At 21.5% G+C, this 21,300-nt stretch overlaps 6 protein-coding genes across 6 annotated transcripts in view; 4 read left to right on the top strand and 2 right to left on the bottom strand. All coding sequences in view use genetic code 6, as the record gives it.

Moving 5' to 3' along the window:
- The window catches only part of TTHERM_001310200 (hypothetical protein), a gene marked incomplete at both ends in the record, with an annotated part of 282 nt that extends 265 nt beyond the window's left edge, over positions 1-17 (bottom strand). The window contains one exon of the mRNA XM_012800723.1: positions 1-17. This exon is cut by the window's left edge and continues 265 nt beyond it. Coding sequence (XP_012656177.1) covers positions 1-17 — 17 coding nt within the window.
- Positions 18-1,780: 1,763 nt separating this feature from the next.
- TTHERM_01310190 (hypothetical protein) lies at positions 1,781-3,268 on the top strand (the record flags this gene model as incomplete). Its single annotated transcript, XM_001026680.1, has 1 exon — positions 1,781-3,268. One exon carries the CDS (start codon positions 1,781-1,783, stop codon positions 3,266-3,268), a length of 1,488 nt encoding a protein of 495 aa, XP_001026680.1.
- Positions 3,269-7,130: 3,862 nt separating this feature from the next.
- TTHERM_01310180 (hypothetical protein) lies at positions 7,131-8,615 on the top strand (the record flags this gene model as incomplete). The annotated part of the gene is made up of 1 exon (XM_001026679.1): positions 7,131-8,615. The coding sequence occupies one exon, from the start codon at positions 7,131-7,133 to the stop codon at positions 8,613-8,615; it is 1,485 nt and encodes a 494-aa protein (XP_001026679.1).
- Positions 8,616-13,635: 5,020 nt separating this feature from the next.
- On the bottom strand, positions 13,636-16,347 carry TTHERM_01310170 (hypothetical protein; the record flags this gene model as incomplete). The annotated part of the gene is made up of 1 exon (XM_001026678.2): positions 13,636-16,347. The coding sequence occupies one exon, from the start codon at positions 16,345-16,347 to the stop codon at positions 13,636-13,638; it is 2,712 nt and encodes a 903-aa protein (XP_001026678.2).
- Positions 16,348-17,388: 1,041 nt separating this feature from the next.
- TTHERM_01310160 (transmembrane protein, putative) lies at positions 17,389-18,018 on the top strand (the record flags this gene model as incomplete). Its single annotated transcript, XM_001026677.3, has 1 exon — positions 17,389-18,018. The coding sequence occupies one exon, from the start codon at positions 17,389-17,391 to the stop codon at positions 18,016-18,018; it is 630 nt and encodes a 209-aa protein (XP_001026677.1).
- A 1,908-nt stretch (positions 18,019-19,926) lies between these two features.
- TTHERM_01310150 (ser/thr phosphatase family protein) lies at positions 19,927-20,655 on the top strand (the record flags this gene model as incomplete). Its single annotated transcript, XM_001026676.3, has 1 exon — positions 19,927-20,655. One exon carries the CDS (start codon positions 19,927-19,929, stop codon positions 20,653-20,655), a length of 729 nt encoding a protein of 242 aa, XP_001026676.1.
- Positions 20,656-21,300: the final 645 nt, after the last annotated feature.

The raw sequence follows: 21,300 nt of genomic DNA, 5'->3' as shown, positions 1-21,300 counted from the left end.
TATTCAATAAAATTCATAAATTAAATATAATATATAAATATATATAAAGTATAAAAAGTGTTCAAATACAATATTCAATATTTTTTCAAATTTTTGGTGGTTTTCGTTAAAATTTATCAATAAAAAAATATTGGGCAAGTTATATTAATACTTAGAGAGAGAAGATTATACAATAAATGTTGGTATATTAGTATTGATTTTGATAAACAATATAAAATTAAATTCGATTTAAACTATTAAAGAAAAATTAAACAAATAATTTAGCTTTTGTTTATCAAGCTAGTTATAGTAATACTTAGAGAGAGAAGATAATACAATAAATGTTGATATATATTAGTATTGATTTTGATAAAAAATATAAAATTAAATTCAATTTAAACTATTGAAGAAATAAAGTACCAAAAATTAAACAAATAATTTAGCATTTGTTTATAAATCAAAAGAAAATTAAGGATTAAAAATAGAAATCTAAATTAAATTGTTTTGAGTTTAGTAAAAATAGATATTTCTACTTGAATGATAAATATAAAATTAAAATATGCAGTAATAACAATCTTATTAAATACGATAAGTTAAAAGAAGGAAAATATTTTTTTAAAAGGATCAATTTTATAATTTTAAAATGGTCAAATAAATTTATTACAATAAAAGATCTACTTTCATTAAAAAAATTTGAATGTAAAAAAGTAAGTTATCAAATATATTTAAAAAAATAAATTTATCTCATTTTATTTAAGATCGTAGATTGTAAACTGCTCTTTTTGAAAATTTGAAGATTATGTAAACAGAGATTGTTTACAAATAATTAATAATATAAAAGAAAGCTGTAATTAAGAATAAAAGAAAGTAAGAAGCAAATAAATAAAATCTTTAAAAATTTCTTCTCAATCTAAATTATAATTAATTAAACTTTGGATTTTGAGTAAACACTAATAATTCAAAAGTAAGGTTTTTGCATATTATTCATACATACTACTTAAAAATAAGAATTTAGTTAAAAACGTGTTTTATATTTTCAAAAATTTTCTTTAAAAAACTACCTTTCTTGAAATTATTTTAGCGCTAATAATAATTTTCCTTGAAGAATATGAATGTAAGAAAAATAAAAAATGAATTAAATAAAATGATAAAATATTTAGAATCTCAACATTTTAGTAGTAATTATTTATTTTAATTGAATAAATCGCAAAATATTAATTAATAAATAAATCTGTCTGTGTGTGTTCCTGACCATAAAATTTTAGTATCAAAATTTCATCATTATTATATTCGAAATTAATTACAAGTTAATTTTATTAAAGGATTTTTGAATAATACATATTATTTACATTCTATTTTTAACGTTATGATTGAAAATAATAGAATAAAAAAATAGTATTTTTCATAAATTTTATACAAAAATGTTAAGAATATTATTTTTAAATAAACTATTATGGTAAAATTAAATAATTTAAAATAAAAAGATATTATATTAATGATTAAAGTTATTTATTTTTTTCCCTTCCTCTCTTTTAATAGTATTTGCTATTGAGAATCAAACTAAGTGATTTTGATTATTTAATTATTTTAATAGCTTACAAAGTAAGTTTTAAATTCCAAGAAAAATTTTCAAAAAATTAAAGACATTACATAGCAATCTACTTGTTTGCATTTTTTAATTTATATATATACTATTCAAAAAATTACCTTTTAAAATAAATAAATAAAGAATATTTTGAAAATTGCAAACAAAATAAATAAAGTTAGAAATTAGTTAATAACTTTAAATTTTATAAAATAAATGCAAGAGACATAAAACTTTTCTCAACTAATTCCATTAAACGAGAGTATTTTTGCTTTAAGCAGTTCTGAAAAATACAACGATGAAAACTTAGATTATTTTTCTGTAGAGTTCTATGAGTTTTTTAATACAGAAAATTATGAAGAAAATGCTGATTCTTCTAAGAATTAGCAAATACTCTAATTCGAAAAACCTTAAAAAACTGATGAAAAAAAAGATGACATCAATTAAAACTTCCATAAAAATTTAAAAATAACCTAAACTTTGAAACTTATACAAAAGAGGGTTAAGACTCCTAGAATTTATTGTGAATAATTTAGAAGAAAGAAAATTGATATGATCAACCTGAATGTAGAGGAGGTTAAACTTTTTGATGAAGCTTTATTATTTGGAAATATTAAGATAGAATCTAATTATAATGATTATGACAGCTTGAGTTCTCTAAGCAAAATTGACACTACTTCTTGCATCAACAAAATAGAACAACTTGTAAAATACTAAAAAAAAGGATTCTTAGAACTGATCCTAAACACTACACACTCTAATTAGCAAATCCACTTTCGTTTTTTAATATTCTATTTCCGTAAGATTCATGATCATAACTTTTAACGCCTTTCTCATAGCTTAGCAGAGTATTCAAAACTTTTATAAAATAAAGTTCTTCCTCATATTATATAAATAAGACGTTTATTTTTAGAATCGCCAGAATTTGTAGATTAAGCCTTTCTCATTTACTCGAACATAGAAGAAAAGATAAAATAAAGAATGATGAACTCAGTTAAGAATACAAAATTTTATAAAATTTGTCTACTGAAGTTGAATTTCTAAAGCAAATAACTCGATTTAGCCTCATAGCGAGTCAGTTATAACCTATTAGAACTACTCGGAATTCATGAAAATAACATTGATAGAGTTTATAATTGGTCTCCATAATCCCTTATAAATTTCGAAACAAATTATAAAGGTTAGCAACGCATAGAAAACACTATATTTCAATTATAAGCTTTTACTTAAAAGCAAGATAATTGGTAAAGCTCTACGACAGTAATACAAACTATAGATGGCATAGATATATAAGCAGTGTGTTAGTAATAATATTATTACTTGAATGATATTGGAATTGAGATCCCTAGCTGGGTTCATTACTTAGATATTGTTGGAGTGGTATTAAAGTATGATGTTTCGCCCGTTTAATTGTAAACTGTAAGTAAAATGAGAAAAGGATTCGAGTTAAATTTGAACCTCAAAGATGTTGGTATAGAAAAAAACTACACTAGTAATATCCCACTTGAAAACGGAAAGTTAAAATAATTAGAAAGCTAAATGTTAAAAGAAATTTTTATAGAGTAATACTACCCTTAATTAATAATAGCAAACAACAAAGATTTTAATTTTACCCCAGATTTCACTAGTGAAAACAATAAATATAAGCCTTCCCTAAAAAAAAATATAAAAAAATCTAAATCTAAAATTAAAAATAAAATTTGATTAATTCATTTGTTTGTTTCTTTGTTTAGAAGAACAAACAAACAAATAAATAAATTAAATAATCTTAATGAATTTATTAAATAAAATTAGTTCCAGTGATTTTTATAAGAAAATAAAATTTTAAAGATCTGTAAACTAAATTAAATTAAAATTGAGAATATTCATTTTTTTCATCTATTATAAGAAAATAATTACATTATAACTATTAATTGCGGATTAGGAATTAAATTTCACTTTTAATAGATTACTTATCTCACTAGCCAACAATTTTGTTTTAAGCTTCTCAAATTTTAGAATGATTTAAGAATAAAATAATCAAATTGTTAATAATTGATTGCTATTGTACTAAGAAATATTAAAATAAATTAAATATTATTACTTTCTGTTCATAAAATATTATTATTCTACCAATTAGTATTTTATATAATCAAACTTTATAAATTAATAAATAAATTTATCTTAGAATTCAAATATTTGTCTCCTTTGATCTATCTTTTTAATGATACTTAAATATTATTTATGTATTTCTTTTATAATTTGTAATAATTAAATTAATTTTCATTAAGATTTCTCAAAATTAATGTATGTATGTATTTCGTAAAAACTTTTTCAAAATAATAATAGTATCAAATTAAACACAAATTATTTATTTTTAATATTGTATTGAAAATATTATTACTCATAAATTGAAACTCTAAATATTTATCATTTTCTTGCTCGATCTCATATTCTATTGTTTAAATCCATAAAGTAGATTTTGTAATAATAATTGATAATGAAATTAAAAATAAAAAGCTACTGTAGATACTCATTAATTAAGTCAAGTTAAATAATATTTTTTACATAAATTTGAAAATTTATTGATAGCTCGCTCGATAAAAACTTTGGAAATTCGTTGGCCTTAATTAATAAGTATCAAAGGTAAGGTAAATTAATTTTAATGAAGAGATATTTTTAAGATTCAATATAATTTTATATTTAAAAAGTATAAGTATAAACATATAATTATTTCAAATATTATTTGGCTTGATTGATAAAATTTGTGTATTTATTTTAAGCTTGAATTGAATTACATTAGATACAGAAGTTAATGATTTGATTAAATAGTGGAAATAAATATTTTGGTTATTTGATTAGCTTCCTGATGAATTTACACATATGAAGGAAAATTCATTGATAATAATAAAATTAGTTACTTATTTTAGAAATCAAAAAGATAATAACCAATATTATTTTTTTAATGGTGGGATTTATTAGTATATTAAGTAAAGAAAAACTATAGAAGTAAATTTGATTAATAAATAATTTTTTGTATTTTGTCATAAATTATAAATTAATGAAATCGTTAATGTAATGTTTTTCTAGTTTTTATAATATCTATTTTAAGATTTTTTAAATTACTGATTTTATTTTTTGTATTTACAAATATTAATTGCAAGAATATAAATCATATAAAATTTTTAATTAGGTAAATAAATCTTTATTTTATTTTATTTATGGAAAAATGTTTCTTAGGTAATTATTTTAGAGCTGAGGAATTGATTAAATAATAGTAGCTTCATTTAACTAATATTAAGCTAGAGCATATTATAACTTAACTTTTATTAATGATAAGATCTGTATAAAAAATAATTTGTATCCCCATTAATTTAAATTAAAATTCAGAATAAATCAATATCATTTATTAATACCAAAATGTTACATTTCAATGTAATTATTGTTAATTTTCCTGTATTTTTCTTACATTTTATGTAAAAAATTAAAATTTATATAAAAAAATACAACAAATCGACAAACATTTCATTTTTAAAATTTAACAAAGAAGGCTCATATAAAATATTATGCTTGTTTTAAATTAGTGAATTAGCTTATTTTAGATATAAATTATATTTTATTTAGATGTAATTAAAAATCAAAATTAGATAAAATTTACAAACAGCGGCCTGTTTCCTTTATCTATTTTAGATATAGATTTAAAATCTTCTAGTATGGTTGAAGTGCTTTTCTTAAATGTGTATTAACCATAAAAATTTTAATGAATTGATTTTTATTGAAAATAGTAAAAAATAAGCATTGGTCTCTTAGTATTTATCTTGTTGATTAAAATTTATATTTCATTTAATTAATTAGATGATTCGTTTAGTTTAAATTTACGTATGGTATTGTAAATATTAGCTTATCATTTATCTTTAAAAATACGATATCTTAGATACACTCATAAACAATTAATTTTTATGATTATTATTTGAATTTAGATTAAATTAAAACCTGAATAAAATAATGCAATATAATTTAAATTTTTTTATGAGTAAGTTTTGTTTAAAATCTAGAACAGGAAGTATTAATAAATAAATAATCATCAATTTATATCTATAGATTGAAAAATATCAAATATAATGGTAAGCTAAATTTTGAAATAATCATAAATAAAACATGTAGCACTACTAAAGTAAAATATGGGTACTTTGGTTATGTTAAATACTTTTGTGTTTAAGCTAAATCTAAATGGTGATTGTCAACTCATATCAAAAAGTTATTGCTAATAAAAATATTTCAATGGCCAGATGTGTAGAAGAATAGGTTACATTAGAATTTTTTATAATCCTTAGAAAGAAACATTAATTTACCATAAAAAATTAATTAATTGTTATGTTTAACACTTCAGAATTACTAACTCATGGGTTACTTATAATTTATAAATTCAAGTTAATTAAAAAAAAATAACAATAATGAATAACAATTTAGATTAATAAAAAATCCTAATGAATTTTATTATGGAGTTGTTGGATAAGTAACTCTTTTTCAAAATTGCTCTAAACTAAAAATTTTTTGTTAAAAAGTTAAAAATTTTGATTGCTTAATATTTTTCTTTCTTTTTTGTTTAAAATATTTTATAAGATGAAAAGTATTTGGAATATTTTCAAATATATTTATACAAAAGCAGAGAGTGAATCAATTAATGAATAAATAAATGAAAGAATCATTGTGTGCGAAATAAATAATTAAATTTAGAGAAAGGAAATGCTTATTTATTTTTGATAAGAAATTAATTGTGTAAATGATGTGGTTTTCGCTAGTAAGAGTTTGAAGTAATTGTATAATGTAAATTAATTAAAGTTATGTAAATTTGATGTGAAGAATAAGTATGAAAAAAAACTAATAACAATAAGGTTTTTTACGTCACGTTTGATAGATTTTTTAGTTATTCAGTGCTCAAAAAGATTATTAAAATCAATAAAATTTGTTTAAATTTGATAATTTATTTGTAAACAACGTATAATAATACACTTATATTTTTATTTTAAAAACAAAGCCAGTAAGAGAGAGAAAATTCTTTTAATAGCACTTTCTTATCTATTTATTTATTTATTAATTGTTTTGATTATCAAATAATCAAAATTTGCAAAACTTTTTTGAAAGCATAAATTAACCTACCCGATAAACAAATCAATAAATCAAAAACTGAAAGCTTAATTTTTCAGTTGAACATTTCTATGAAAAAAATTCAATACTTATTTGTTTTTTGCTTAAATACTAGCTTTTATGTGCAAAATTTGAAGAAGCTAATTGTTACTAGCTTTTTATTGTTAGCTCCAAATTCTACTTCATACAAGAATATACTTTAAAATTATTGCTAATTCATTTAAATTTATTTGCATAATGTGAAAAGCTCTTGAGTGATATTACAAAAATAGTAAATTTAATATGAATAGGTTAATGTTTATTTAAATATACTTGAAACCAATACAATTAAAAAAGTCATAAAAATTAATAAAATCAAAAAATTCAGTAAAGCAATTAAAAAGAATTTCTTCAAATAAAAGTAGAATAAATTTAAATACTTGCTAAATACTCATTAAAAATGCTTGAGAATCAAAATTTTCCTTGCTTGATGCATTCTTGCGAAAGTTCTTCTGCCTTAAATAGCTCTCAAAGAATTAGTGAATATACAAAGGATTCTTATTCAAATCTCATTTAAACATCATTCATTAAATTATCTGATAATGATTTATTCATCAATCAAACTAACTCGTTAGAACAATACTAAAATGATTTAAAGTCTATGAGAGAGAAACAAAATTTGTTCTCTGCCCCTTAGAAAAATATTCAACTAAACTAAATACTAAAGCTTATTTAAAAGAAGGTGAAAACTCCTAGAATTTACAGTGAACATTTTCGCAGAAAAAAGTTTAGAATGACCAGCTTAAATACCGAAGAAGTCGCCCTTTCAGACGAAGCTTTATTATTTGGAAATATTAAAATCGAAGCTAATTATCCTGATATTAATAAAGTAGATTCTTAAAACTCAGTAGATCCTTCTTCCTTCATTCACAGTGTAGTTCAGCTCACAAAGTATCCCCAAAAGAAATATTTAGAGCTCGATCTTAATGCAACTCACTCTAACCAGCACCATCATTTCAGATTTATCATTGACTACTTCCGTAAGATTCCTAATCTTAATTTCTAGCGTCTTTCCCGTAATTTGGCTGAATACTCAAAGCTCCTTTAAAATAGAATCCTCCCTCATATTGTACATGTTAATCGTTTATCTTAGGAATCTCCTGATTTTGCTCACGAAGCATTCCTTACTTACTCAAATATAGAAGAATAAATCAAATCAAAAATGTTGAATTCTGTAAAAAATACTTAATTTTACAAATTTTCTCTGCTTAAGCTGAATTTTTAAAGTAAATAATTGGATTTATCTTTACAACGTGTTAGCTATAGTCTGTTAGATCTCCTTGGAATCAGCGAAAACGATATTGATAGAGTTTACAATTGCTCTCCCCAGTCGCTAATAAATTTTGAAATAAACTACAAAGGCTAGCAGCGCATAGACAACACAATCAACCAATTAGAGGCCTTCACAAAATAATTACACAGCAGTCCAAGTTCTGTAACTGTATTGCAAACGATAGATGGTATAGACATCTAAGTGAAAGTCAAGTATGAATACATTTACCTCAATGATTTTATAAATGAAGTTCCATCATGGATTCATTATTTAGATATTGTCGGAGTTGTAATGAAATATGAAATATCTCCAATATAACTGTAATCTGTAAATGAATTAAGGAAAGGCTTAGATTACTGTGTGAGTCTTAAAGAAGTTGGAATAGAGAAAAACTGCTCTATTTATAACATCCTTGAAGACGGAAACAGAAAATAATTTGAAAACTAAATGCTAAAAGAAATTTTCATCTAATAATTCTATCCTGAAAAAATGACGCCAGATAACACTACAGAGTCGAGTTTTAGTCCAAATTATTCTTACACAAGTTCTAACTTTCTTCCCAGCCTCAAAAAAAGTAGAAAATCAAAAATATCAAAAAAAAATTAAATCTGATCAATTTTATTTAATTCAAGAATAGTATCTTTAACCAATTCAAAAAAAAAATCGAATCACCTTTTGAGTATTTATTTATTTTACCTCCCACCATAATAAATCTTATAAAAACAAGACCATCCCAACCCATCCGAACTAAAACAAACAGAGATAAAAATTAACTAAGTAAACAAGTTTTCATGAAATTAACTAAATCGCAACTTCAATTAATCATTCATTTTTTTGTTTGTTCGTTTCTGGCAAATAACTAACAAAGTCTAAGAAAAACCAAAGGAAGTTTGCATTTAATAACAAAAAATTGCTTTTCTATCTTCCTTTTGTTTTTAAATGATAAAATTCATCATAATCAACATAGAAAGTAATTTTATCAAACAAAAAACAAAACAAAAAATAGATCTGTAAAATATTATTTATAAATCACTAATAATTATTCATACTAATCAATCAATTATATAATAATTTAAACTATATATTCACTCTCAAATAATTTATTAACTAATTTTAATTTAAACCATCTTTAATCTAATTTCTTTAAATTTACACTTCATCACAAAACTTAAATTTTTTCCTTATTTATCTTTGTTTGTTTGTTTGAGTACAAATGTTAGTTAGAATGTGTAAAAAATAAACTTTTATAAGATTACAAACACTTTCATGTATGCTTGAATATTGATCATTTATTTTTTTATATTTGAATGAATATTTCTATCTTTTTTACTTTAGTGTTTGATAAAACCTATCACATTAGTTTTTTTTCAAATTAAATTCTTTCTTTATTTATTTATTTTCTACATTTATAATAATAATTACCAATCTAGTACAAAAAGTCTTTTTTAAGCACATTAGAAATGAAGAACAAAAGAAATCAAATAATATCTAATAATCTAGTAAAAATAGAAAAATAAATATACATATACATAATACAGGTTTTTGAACTTGAAAAGTTGATTTTTATCAAATAGATTTTTTAATGGTGAAATTTTTTCTTAAATGATTGATTGAAAATCAAATTACTCTTTTTAAAAGCAGAAGAAAATAAATAAATAAGAATTAATTAATTTATTTGTATAAAAATCTTGTGTAGGCAAGCAGCTTTTTGATTATTCTTAATTTCTAAAAAATCTAAATCAAATTCCTAAATTTCTTTACACTTTTAAAACAATAAAAAGTCTTTAACTCTTTGTGATTTTGAAAAGCTTGTTATACTTTATAAAAATTTTAGGTTATCTGTAAATAAATAAATGTATTTATGGATAAATTGAGAAAGTTTTTATAACTAAATTATTTTTTAGAAGATTTTAATCTAACTAAATAGATAATTCATTGATTGGTAAATTTTGTAATCATAACTATGCAAATAGCAAAAATTTTTTAACTATTTAAAGATGACTTCTCAAATAAGAAAAATTAATTCTTAAAAAAATGAATTTAAGGTTTTAAATATGCCATAATGTACTTCAATGAGTTTTTACTTAATATTTTGAGAGAAATTTGGATAAATTCAAAGACTTACTTTTAACAAGGATTTTTAAAATAGCTGTTTTAAAAGATTTTTACCTTGGCGCTAAACAATTTTTAAAAAAGTGTAATAATGTATAAGTGGTATGCTTTGTTTAACATTTAATATCCTGTTGGTAAATAAAAAACTTATGAAATAAATATTTAGCTTGTGTAAAATTATTCTGAAGGAGTGAGCAATTTATAAATATTTATAAATCATTATTGTTTTTATCTTACAAGTATGAAGGAATTTTATCCAAATTATAAAAAAATTAAATCATTTAAGGAGAAAAAATAGAAGATTTATAGAAAAAATTTGCTTTAAGTTGCTTATTGTTTTGGTTTTAGCTCTAGATCAGATATAAAAGTGATAAATAATAATAGTTGCATACGCTTACAATTAATAAATCAATTAATGTTAGACTATAAATTCTTATATGAAAGTTAATGCTTAAATATATATTTTTTAAATAGTTAAATACTAGCACAATCCTATAGCATATAATTCAACTGATTTCATTCTTTCTTTCTTGACATCATTTTTTAGCCTATTATTTTTAAAAGTTTTGTATTAGAATTACTTTATTTTTTATTACTTCCCGTATTCAAGTTACAGTTAGAATTATTAAAAAATTTTTTGTAAATTAGTGATATAAAAGCTAGAAAGAAAAATATTAGTGTAAAAGTATGACAATTCAAAACTCTTAATGACAAAATTTTTAATAGATATTAAGGATGTGTAAATGAAGGGATTTCTTTTAAATTGATTAAAAACTTATTGAAGATCTAGACGAATACCATTGTTTGCTTTAAAATTAACAAATAAATTGAATTAATATAAATCAGGTAAAAAATAAATCTACTATCGTTTAAATGTGAATGAAAATTTTTAATAATTTTAACTGCAAATGCGTATATTATGCAAAACCTTTATTCTAATGTAACAAGCAGGTTTATTTATTTAAATATTAAAATATAGATTGATTTTTGTTTTTCATCTCAAAATAAATATAAATCTTCCTTTAGAAAATTTTTTGGTATCATATGACGACAGACAATTTTGCTTGTAAATATGAAATTCATTTATTCAAGAAAAAAAATTGATTTTTTATTTATTTGTTATTTTTGTATATTTTAAAATGTATTGTAATTTACGATTATTTTAGAGTAATAAATTTAACGCATTGCTAACTTACATCATTCAAACTAGCTATTGGTTATTTAAACATAAAATATAAATTTTGGTTACATATTATTACTAAATTAAGTATTTATACATTCATCATTATTATTTTTTCTACTAAAAATAAATTACTTTGCTAACTTAATGTAAACAAAACAAATGCATGATGTTTTTTCATTCATTAATTTAAAATAAAAGTTAGTTATTTATTACATATATTTATTTTTGATGTAAATTTCACTATAAATTTTTTAAATATTGTTTAAAAAATTAAATAAAAAATATTTCAAAAACAAATATTAACATTTTACAACATATTTTTTCACCAAAATAAAGATCTTATCAAAATTAAGTAAATTTTTATAGATAATTCGTGATAATCTTTTTATTTAAAAATCAAGATTTTTTTAAAATTTGTAATTTGCATATTTTAATAATGAATAATTTGCTGCATAAATTAAAATAGAAAGAAATTTTAATAAATCTAATTCGATTGTTTATTTATTACCACTATAATTGAATAATTGATTAGCTTTTATTCACTTCTCAAATTTATTTGAAATTAATTACTCTGGCTTGTTCAAAAAAATAATTGTAAACAGTAATCTTGTTTAATTTCAAATATAATTTATTAGGTAAAATCCATATTTTTTAAATTTCAAATTATACTTTTAACTTACGATTTTACTAGGTGAATTACACCAAAATAAAAATAAATACATAATTATTTTCATATTATATTTTTCACTAAAATATATTTTCTCCTTTAAATTTTTAAATAAATTCCAAAATACTTTAAGTTTATTTCAATTCAGAGCAAATAATTTTACTTGTTTTTTTTTCTATAAAAAATTAGTATTTTCTGCTATTTGTAATTTAATTAAAATACTTAGTTTGAGTTCATGTAGATTATTTATTACTTAAATATTTTCATGTTTTTATTAAATTTTTATAACCAAACTGCCTAAACGGATAGAATTCGATTGATCTTATATGAATGTATGTATCTATTTTATATTACGTCTTAGAAATGATAAAAACAAAAATAATCTATAAAAATTACCAAATAAAAAGCAAATATTTTTCTTCTATCTAAATAATATAAGACAAATAGTTTATTTATATTTAGATAAATATAAATAAATATTAAAAAACAAATATTTTTCTTTTTTGCAAAAATATTATTAAATAATCTATTCATAGATACACAAATTTTTAAAAGCAAATATTTCTTTAGTATTCAAAAATTATCTATCATTAAAAATAATTTATTTTTTAATAGTTACTTTAATTTCACATATATCAAACAAATAAGGCAGGAAGCTATTTTTTGAGATCATTTTCCAGGTTTATCAAGTTTGAAAAAAAAAATGTTTTATTTGAGTTGGTATAAATTAATAAATAACTCAGTATACAAGTTTATATGAGTAAATTTAAAATAAGTTATAAAATTAATAATTGTGTTATACATTTTTAAAAATTCGTTAAGGATGTCATGTTTTTATGCAAAAATATATCTAAAATCTACTGAATGAATATTATTCAAAAGTAGTAAAACAATTACAAAATAAAGGTATAATTAATTATTAGGTAAATCATAAATGATTAACTTACTTACTAAACCAATAATCAACAATTAATGTTTTTATCATTTATTAAAAAAATAATTTTTGTTATTTTGTGATTAGTAAAATTTATTTTAAAATACTTTTTTTATTATTGAAATGTTTTACAGTTTTTTTGTGTTTAGTTACTTACCGCTTAAAAATGAAATTTACAATTGATTATATTTTTATGTATTATTTTAAAGCTAAGTAATATAACCTCAAATGATTAATAACTTTTTATTGTTGAAATCATAAAAATATTGTATTGTTTAAAAAGATATAAAAAATATATTAAAAATAATATTATTTCTTTGTTAACTTTAAAATATTACTTTCGTTTATTTAGAATGCAAATTAAATCATTAATCCTAGACTAAAACTCAAAAAAATTAATTAGCATTTATTTTAAGAAAATAACAGAAAGAAATTGAAGACTTACTTTAAATTACAGTAATTAAGTAATTTATTTGATTTGGTTTTAAGAAAAATACAAATTTTAATTAAAAATTTTTTTAATTAGCGATGTTTCATGCGCTTAAGAATGTATTTTGTTACATATTTTGAATGAATAAAAATAAAGTAGTAATAGACATTTTATCACTCAACTTACAAGCATTAAAATTAAACAAACAAACATTTGCCTTTTTTAATTTTTATTAGATTAAAGAGATAAAAATTTAGTTTTCAATATAAAATTTTAAATGGTATGATAATTCCTTCGCATTCTTATTCATTATTGATTTTATCCATCTTAACTATTTAAGTTTTAAGATTCATGAGTGTTGTTACTATCTGTATTCATGTTTCCATTTTGGTTTTAATTTGTATTTTACTGGTTTACTGTAGAGTTATTTTATTAATTATCTTAATTTGTTTGAGAAAATTCATTGCTTTGAATATAGTCTTGAGTAGTTTCAGCGGCTTTAGTCAATTATTACAGTTCTAATGACTTTATTTATTAATCCTATTGTTATTATGTCTATATGTTATTACTATCATTATCAATTTAGATTTCTTATTAATTAATCTAATTATTAATTGCTATTTGATTTTAATCTTACAAATGTTATCCAGCCTACTATGTAATCACATCCTTATCATTTTGATCCTAGGGGTTGTTTGGTTTTAATTAAATCTAATTATTATCTTGCTCTAATTAAATTCTGTTTTGCAAAACTTAATTATTTTAAAGCTACTAGGCTAATTAAGAAGCTTAATTAGTTAATTATATCTAAATCTATTCTTACATCAAAATTTCATTGTTATTCTTTTATACTTAGGAGGGTTAGCTAAATACAAATTAATCATTAGTTTTATTTTCTATTTAATCAGCTTATTATTTATTGATATTTACTTTTTCTTCAGATTTTACTGCTCCTTTATCTGATTTTTTATATTGCTGTAAAAATTAAATTGCTTCGTCATTACTGATTACTTTAGAAAACTATTCTTTGATTGGTGATAAATAAACTCTTTTGGTGCTTGGGTCGACTAATAAGTATAATGGTCCTTTTTAGTCTGATTCGTCTCTTCCTTTCAAAAAGGGATGTTAATTTAAATGGCTCATACGATAAAATTTAATATTTGAGTAAGTAGTCTCTTGGCTGTTTTGTTCTTGTGAAAGTCTATTCAATTCAAGTTAGTTGAGAGTGAGTTGAGATAATCTGCTTTGTGGGGAATCATCAAATATTTAGACTAAGAAAGGATGAATTGAATTTTACAGCAAGTGATCTAATGTTTCTGAGTTAATATTTTAGATCATATCTTGCTAATTAACAACATATTCTTATTTTCCTTGAGAAAGAAGAATTTGATCAACTTATTTCTGCAAGGTGCTAAAATCCTCATAAAAGTTTTCTGAGTCTCTTAAAAAGTATTTTTCAAATGGGAAAATAAGATGCTTGTAGTATTTGCCAACTTTGCTAAGAGATTTATCAATGTTGAAAAAGTTAAAGACAGAAAATTAAGGCTAATTAGACTCCATATGGGGGAAGAGATCTACGAGCTCGTCAGTATCAACTAGCAAGAAAGTGAATTCATTTTTATATTATTCATATAATTTCTTAAAGGTTAAAATTCTTGAATTGTTGTAAGTTTTATCATCATTCTGTAAGTTCAATGAAAGCACGTGCTTTTCCTTTTAGAATGTTATTTTTCTAAAGAGTTTTCCTATGCTGCCGAATTTAGCGTCTCTAAGGAAAGTAATTCTTGGCATGATGAAGTTCACAAAAGCAGCTTCTTCTTTCATTTCTTCAAGTTCTTGTGCATTTTAAGCCTTACCAGTTTCTTTTGAAAGTGTCTCTATGCTTTTTATGAGTTGCTAGTTAGAATGCTTATAGCCTTGGTAATTTTCTAGAAGGCTTGAAAAATATTAAAGTTTTTCATTTTTACCATTCAAATTTCTTTCGTTTTTGAGATACATAAATTCATCATTGATAACAATTTTCTTTTTCTTATCGTTGACTTCAGAAATATCTTTACTATTTTCTAATTTTTAAACCATGTCGTTTCTTAAAATGTAGATTTATCCATCTTCAAGATTGAGTTGACGCATAATTTCTTTATTTTCTAGAATTACAAAACGTGATTTTAAAGGAATGAGTTTTCTTTCTAATGACATGAAACATAATTTTTTGAAGAATTTTAGTTCCTTGTGTTGCTATTTGGCTGCAACAGAATTCTGCTAATTACTTAAAGAGGCACACTTGATAATAACAGGCTCATTCATTTTTATATATTATTTTTGTAGTATATCTGCTAATATTTTTTCTTGCTATTGAAGCTAATCGATATTGTTTGTATTTTAGAAGCGATCAAACAGACTCAAGTATCTATCGAGCTTTTTCACAAATTTATTGCTTTTGTATTCAGAGTAAAAGGATTCTCTTCTCCATTTAATGTAAACTGATTCATTAGAATGCACTGTTTTAATGTATACTTCGATAGGTTAGGGATCTTCTTCTCTTTCAAAAATTTTGAAATCCATGACGCGATTGGCCAACTTTTTAACTTCTTCCAAAGTAGGGCGTGAAACAACATAGACATTTATATCAACATTAGATTTCAAATCATCCCTTTGCTATTTTATAATCTTTTTAATGTGTTTAGCTGCCTTTATTGAATTATTAGTGTCTTCATAATTATCCTCTGCATGCACAATTAAGATATAATTTTCATGCTTATTTCCTAGCAAATTTTACATGTAAGTTTGTTTATTTAAATAAATAGCATCTTCTTCAACCTTAACTTTGTTTTCTTGCTAGCTTTGATTTTTCATTTATGCATTTGTATCGTTTGATGATAAATTTTATTTTTGTTCGTTCATCACATTATATCTTTAATACAAACCTATACCTATTAAGGAAGTACCAATTTAAATGGCTTTCTTATTAGCCAATTTCATGAAGGCTCTTCCACCAAATTTGAAAGCTTATCTAAACATGACTTAAAATAAAATATTTTATGATTTTTAATAAATATTTAAACTTTTAAAACGCTATCAAATACAAAGGAAATATTATTGCTAAGCTAAAAGTCCTAATTAAATATTATTTTTTTAATCAAATTAATAATAAATAAATAAGTCAATATTTTACAAACTCTTTTATGAGTTCTAAATAAATTTTATATAGATTTCATTCATAGTCTAATAAATGAAAACAAATATCTTTAATGACAATAAAAACAATCAATTATTCTAATAGAAAATTCAATTCTTATTTAATTTAATTTTCTCGAATAATCTTAAATTTATTTGCAAACAAATTCATAATAACTCTAAGCTTTGTTTAACCTTTAAATTTATAATTTATCAATAGAAATTCAATGTGCTTAAAAATCATTTTAAAAAATATTTATAAAAATTTTTTAATTTATTCTTGGTATTAAAATATTGAAGAGAAACAATAGAAATTAAAGACAATTTATTAATTAAAAAATGTAAAATCTATAATTTAAATCTAAATAAATTCAATTGTAATTTAAATTTATAAAAAAAAGAAGAACAGTCTCATTTGTTTGTTCTATTTAATTTAAATATTTTAAAAAGCAAATTGATAGAATTAATTCATACATTACCTTTATTCGCTTCTTATTCCTCTTAATTACACTTTAATTTAATTTAATTCGTGCCATAAATGAATGCTTTAAAGTAAGCAACTTGTTTAAGGTTGAAACAACAATATTCATGTTTATTTGAATTATCATTTCTGCACGGTATAAATATTTATTATTACTCTAATGCTCATTTAGATATCTTTGACTGCTTTCATAAAATATATTCACACGATTCATTTAATACTGTGTTTATGAAAGTTTAATATAGCTTTCTGAAAATTTTAATTAGGTTTTTGTAATTAAATTGACAAACCATACATCCTCTCTTATTGATTAAAAACATAAATTTTTAGTAAAGTAGTGATAATTGTCAAATATAAAAAACAAATCATATTAAAGTAAATTTAGTTATTGCCTTTTAAAATAAATGGTTTTGGCTAATCTCACATAGGACATTGTACTAGAAAATACCAAGCAAGGAAATATTTTTGAGAAATTGCTTGAAGAAGAATTCATCAGATAAGTGAAGTATTATAACGATTCAATTTGGTATTACTATTCCATAGCTACTATAATCCCTCTTGCCATATTCTTCATTTACCGTCTATTTTTCCCAAAAGATTTCTCTTAATCTGTAACCAAAAACGAACTTAAGCCAGACATCTGGGACAGAATAGTTTAAATATTTATATTCTATGGCCCTGTTTACTATGTTTTTGACCTATATGTTTACATCGCTTTAGGATAATACGGAGTCTGCTTTTTCGCTTACACTCTTCACCACATTACATCACTAGTATTCCTTCCATCATTAATATATTTAAATTACTACAACTGGTGGTAGCTTAGTGTCCCTCTTTTCCACGCTTGTCTTTTTTACTTCAAGGACAACTTCTTCATAGAGGTCTGCTATCTCCTAAGTGTAGTGCTCTTCCATTATGGAGTTAGATCAAGAGTTTGCCGCGACCTTCCTCGCTTTAAATTAGCTCACAAAGCTTTATTCTTTATTTACACAGCTATAATAACAATGTTCCTAGGATAATGTAGAGACATGTGAAATATACTATATAATAGTTAGAAATAAATAAATAAATCAACAATACGAAATAAAAATATGTTATATAAATATAAATTTCATTTTTTTAGTTTAATATATCATTCATTCATTCAATCATTATTCACTCTACTTTAGTTAGTGAATTTTTTTATTTAGTTAGTACTATATTAATTAAGTAGATCATAATTACATTAAAAATTAATTTTAATATAATAAATCTATTTGTCTTTTTAGATTAACAAAAAACATAGTTAAAAAATAAAAGCATTACTTATTAGACTCAACTTCAATTCTAATCTCAATTAGATTTATTATTTTTGTTGTTTTTCAAAGATCAAAGGCTATTTAAATTTCATTTCACTTTACATATAAATTGTATAATAAACCATCCAAATAGCATATTCTAATTTTAAAAAATATACTCTAAATTATCATTTTAAGCGAACATTCTAATTTACAGAGTTACTTTGATGTATAATCTTAATTAATGGAGCATGAAGCACTAGCCTCCCTTTTATTAACTATTAAAATATAAAGAATACACTAAATGTTAATAAGTTAGAATTAAATTTATATAAATAAATAAATAATAATAATAATAATAATAATAATAATAATATATATATATATAAATCGACAATATCGTACTTCTACATCATAGTTAAATTAAATTTTAAATTTATAATATTATTTAATTTATAATCTGTTCTAAATTTTTATTTTATTAATTGTAAGGTATTTTGCTGGTATTAATGTTATGCTAGCTTAAAGTTTTAAATAATTTTTACTAAATTTCTGGTTGAATATGCTTCATTATATTAGTGAAATTTAGAATATAGTTATGGCAATGGCATTTTTATTACTAAAAGTAAAATAAATTTACTATGTTATTTGGTAGTATTTTAATAATTTGTAGGTTAAAATCTTTCAAATTATTGGATTGAAGTTAATTTTTTAGCTTATTTTAAAATCTCATTAAGTATTTATTATGGACTTTGTTTTATATTTTAGATTTAAAAGCATCTGCATTTTCTAAAATTAAATCTAAGAAATTATTTGGCATATAATAATAATAATAATAATAATAATAATCCATAAATTTTATTTTCTATATTTATTAATATTTATTTAATTCTTTAAATTAGATAATTATTTTAACATTTTAAGTTGTTATTCTAGCATATTTTTCATTTAGAAAATAATAACAAATAATAATTTATTTTGAATTTTGAATAGAATCCATGTGACTTTACTTTCATAAAAAATAAGAAGTTCGTATTATACAAAATCTAAATAGAATTATTAATTAAATCATTTCTTTTATTTTGTTTAAACTTTTAAATAAATAATTGGTAATTATTCTCAATTTAAATATCATTTTATTTTATCAAACTTTTATCATTTATTATGTTTTATAATTGATATTTAAATACTATTTTTACAAAATAATTTAATCGTTTTAAAAATTAAAATTTTATAAATATTTTCATAATTGATTGTATTTTTTAAAAAATATTTTTTAAATTATTGCTTTTTAATAAAACAAAAATAAAAAAGTTAGTCATTTATAATATTATTTTTATCAAAATAAATTCTTCACTCTCATATTCAATAAAAATACACGGATATTTTTAGGCAAATTATTTTTTCTTTAGCTAGTTTCCCTTTCTAAAAAAGGCTTTTCAATGAATAAACAAAGTTATCAGAAAATGTAATTTATATTTTTCATATAGAATTTTCAAAAAATAAATCTAAGTATTTTTATCAGAAAATAAAAAAGTTTATTATCTATCAATTTTTATAAGGCAATTAATTAAATTCACATTTTTACATCAATATAAATTTTATTAGAATATTTAAAGAAATAATAAGCAAATCTTAATAAGAAAAGCCTAATAAATTGTTTTTATGGATAATAGTAAAAAATTAAAATTTGTTTGTATCTCAGACTCTCATACTTATGCTGATTAAGTTTAACTGCCATAAGGAGATGTACTAATTCATGCTGGTGATTTTACTTACACGGGTTGTCCTCAGGAAGTTTCTGAATTTAATGACTTTTTGAGAAACTCAAAGTTTGAAGTCAAGATTGTAATCGCAGGGAATCATGAGTTGACTTTTGATGTAAAAAATTATGAACAAAAGCTCAAACCAAGGTATAAAAATCACGTTAATTAAAATTATGATCCCAAATAAGTTAAATCGCTGTTATAAGACTGCATCTATTTAGAGGACTAGAGCTATAATCTTAAGGGCATCAATATTTATGGATCACCATATATTCAATTATATTCTAAATGGGCTTTTTATCTAGAAACAGAATAGGAGAGCATCCAAAAATGGTAATAAATTCCTACTGAAACTGATATTCTTATAACTCATGGAGGTCCTTATGAAATTATGGACTTTGAGCCAAGCTCTCCAGAGTTGCATGAAGGTGATAAATACTTAAAGCAATAAATTCTTGAGAGGGTCAAACCTAAATACCACATCTTTGGTCATTCTCATGGAGGTTATGGCATCAAAAAAATAGATAACACAACTTTTATTAACTGTTCTATCTTAAATGAGTACTACTAATTGGTCCCTTCTTATCACAAACCTATTTGTTTTGATTATGAAATCTCATCTGAATGAATTAATAAAAAAATTAAATAATTTATAATTAATTTGTAGAATATTTTTTTATTAACTTATCAATCACAGTTTCAATCATATTATAATTGAATTAGAAACCTTTAAAAGGATATCTACAAACCTTTTCTAATCAAAAATAATAATAACAAATTTGAAATATCAAGTAAGTAAGTAATCAATTATTATTTTGATAGATATGTTTTATATAATCAATATAAGATATATTTTTTACTAAGAGTGTTTATATTGTAGATTGAAAAAATATTAATTCCTTCAATTATTTTTAAATGTATTTTTTTTCAAAATAAATTAAAATTTAAATGAAAAAAATATTCTAAATTGGATTACTCATTAAAAGCATATATATACTGTAAGGTTCATATATTAAGGCCGGTTTTTAAAAATTTGAAAATGTGGTTTAATTAAGCTTGCATTTATACTCATTTGTAATAAAAAAGTGGAGATGGTAGTGAATTTGATAATTTATGTTTTTTAAAAAATTTTAAATGATATTATTAAGCTAATTTAAACAATAATTCCTTTATTATTTTAAAATTTTAATATTAAAGATGATATTATTCAATCGTTTTAATTAAGAAATCTTTTTGAATATTAAATCAGATCTAAATAATACGTGTTTATTAT

This window comes from Tetrahymena thermophila (assembly GCF_000189635.1).
Source record: "Tetrahymena thermophila SB210 genomic scaffold scf_8253994, whole genome shotgun sequence".
In the NCBI taxonomy this organism is placed as follows: domain Eukaryota; phylum Ciliophora; class Oligohymenophorea; order Hymenostomatida; family Tetrahymenidae; genus Tetrahymena; species Tetrahymena thermophila.
This window is presented reverse-complemented; position numbering and strand designations above follow the sequence as displayed.